At 42.9% G+C, this 2,537-nt stretch overlaps 1 protein-coding gene across 1 annotated transcript; it reads right to left on the bottom strand.

Moving 5' to 3' along the window:
* Positions 1 to 440: 440 nt before the first annotated feature.
* CHRM2 (cholinergic receptor, muscarinic 2) lies at positions 441 to 2,053 on the bottom strand. The gene has a single exon (XM_015421690.1). The coding sequence runs from the start codon at positions 2,051 to 2,053 to the stop codon at positions 647 to 649; it is 1,407 nt and encodes a 468-aa protein (XP_015277176.1). The 3' UTR covers positions 441 to 646.
* Positions 2,054 to 2,537: the final 484 nt, after the last annotated feature.

The raw sequence follows: 2,537 nt of genomic DNA, 5'->3' as shown, positions 1-2,537 counted from the left end.
ATTTCAAAGTGTACACCTTGCTGAAAGAAAATTGCTTAAAAGTTTGGCTGGTTTGGCCCAGTATGAGGTACAGTACTACTTTTTAATGCAGATCGGACAAACATGAGCGAGGTAAAGATAAATAGTAGGATCTTCAGCATCCGATTAAGGAAACAATCAACTCAATTGGCTAGCTCCATGTCTTTCTGTCCCTATCATTTATACTTTCCACATAGGTTATTCAAATGAACAGACACACACAGACAAACTGGCCACAGTTATACCAAAGAGAGTGACATAGGCCACAGTGCCCACAGAGTTCTCCTGTGCAAGCCTCATTGATCAATGATCTTGTGCTGCTCCCATTCCCTGCTTACACAGGATAACTTCCCAGGGACTGTGCCATAATAAGAATGGAGTCAAAAGCCCTTCTGCATGATTCTATTTGGAGAGCAGGGAGTGTTGCCTCAAGGTCCTATCTTCAGGTGGCCTATCAACTCTGTCTAGCCTCCTGATGACTTGTGAACTTTTAAGTGCAGGTGTTGGAGATGGAGTGCATACTCTCAGTCAGCATCTCCTTTATGCTTCTTGATGTCACACTACAGCATAAAGTGCTATGGCATTTGTTTTATCATACTTGGAACCTCCTTCCCCCTTAGTATGGTTTTTACCTTGTGGCTCCTATGTTCTTGTAATGACACATAAGGAGGTGTTTAAAGGTTTTCTTGAAGGTAGCATTGCAGAGCGCATAGCAGGCAGGGTTGATGGTGCTGTTGATATAGCACAGCCAGTAACCAATCGTCCATACCGTGTTGGGGATACACGATGAACAGAAGCTGTTGATGAGTACCATGACATTATATGGTGTCCAGGTAATGATGAAGGCCAGGAGAATAGCCAAGATAGTCCTGGTCACTTTTTTTTCTCTAGAAGGAGGTGTTTTCTTTTTGGCCGGCTGCTTAGTCATCTTGACAATCTTCCGGGCAACAATGTTCTGCTTCTCATCTCCATTCTGACCATCACTGCCTACAAGTTCTACGGTGGTGTTGGCAGAGCTATCACAGTCACCTTTTGGGGACTTTGTGAGTATTCTGATGCATGTCAGTTTGGAGTTCTCCACTTTGGCATTGACTTGGGAGATGGAAGCCCTGGAGTCATCTTTGATGGCTTCATCCTCTTTCACATTGGAAGCTACAGCACTGACAGAAGTGGAGTCATTCGAGCTCTCCTTCTCCTCTGCAGTAACACAGTTTTCCACAACTGATTCCCCAGTGGCTTTACCATTCTGAATTTTGCTATGTCCTATCCCATCTTCAGTTGTTGGGATGTTGTTATTGTTTGGTTTCACTATTTTATCTTGGACCAGACTTGGAGAAACTGGTTCCTGGTTTTTCCCACCACCCTTTTTGTCTTTTTTAATCCTGCTCTTACTGGCCCGAGATATTTGCCAATAGAGTACAGTCATAATAATAACTGGTAGATAGAAAGCTGCAATGGCTGTGCCAAAGGTGACAGCCGCATTGGACAGAAACTGGATGTAGCATTCCCCATCAGGAACAGTCCTTTCCCCTACAATGAACTGCCAAAAGAGAATTGCAGGTGCCCACAATATGAAAGAAAGCACCCATGCCACTGCAATCATCATTCCTGCCATTTTAGTGGTCCGCTTGACAGGGTATGACAGAGGTTTGGTGACACAAAAATATCTGTCAAAGCTGATAATGAGAAGGTTCATGACAGAGGCATTGCTGACTACGTAGTCAAGAGCCAGCCACAAGTCACAAACTACAGGTCCCAAAGGCCAGTAGCCAATCACAGTGTAAAGAGTATACAGATTCATGGAAAAGACGCCGATGATCAAGTCAGCGCATGCCAAACTGAAAAGAAAATAATTGTTGACTGTCTGCAGATGCCGGTTGACTTTAATAGACACCATAACCAGGATGTTCCCAATGATGGTCACTAAACTGAGGGATCCAGCCACTATGACGATGAAGACTACCTCAACCGTTTTATAAGGACTTCCAAGGGCCATCATGTCCTCCAAAGAGCTTATATTTGTTGAGTTATTCATGTTTGTGTGTAGTGAGCTGGTGAACAAATGTCACTTAAGCCTGCAGAGGAAAAAGAGAGAAAACAAAGAGACTGTGAGGCATTTAATTAAATCGTTCTGGCAAATGCCCCCCCCCCCAAAGGTGTTTATATAACATGAAGTCCATTTTGTGATTGGCCCTGCCTCCTACAACAGTCATTATGTGGTGAGTCCTACTACACATTATCCCAAATTGTGCCCATAGGTTCAACAAGGTGGGGCCCCTGTTCTATATGGTGTGAGTTTATACCAGGTTTTCCCAGGCTTCCTATGATTACAAGTTCTGTTGAATTTTGTTGACATATGTATGAAATACATCATGACTAGGGGTGAGCATCAGAAAAAAAAATCACAATTTTTCAGATCCAGATTTGATGATTACCAGTTCTGTTGAATTTTGTTGAAATATCTATGAAATACATCATGACTAGGGGTGAGCTTCAGGAAAAAAAATCACTATTTTTCA

Source organism: Gekko japonicus, unplaced genomic scaffold (assembly GCF_001447785.1).
Source record: "Gekko japonicus isolate JY-2015 unplaced genomic scaffold, Gekko_japonicus_V1.1 scaffold2782, whole genome shotgun sequence".
Lineage (NCBI taxonomy): Eukaryota > Metazoa > Chordata > Lepidosauria > Squamata > Gekkonidae > Gekko > Gekko japonicus.
This window is presented reverse-complemented; position numbering and strand designations above follow the sequence as displayed.

Excerpts from the sequence above, each read along its gene's own strand:
- CHRM2 (XM_015421690.1), bottom strand. The coding sequence starts at position 2,053 with ATGAATAACTCAACAAATATAAGCTCTTTGGAGGACATGATGGCCCTT.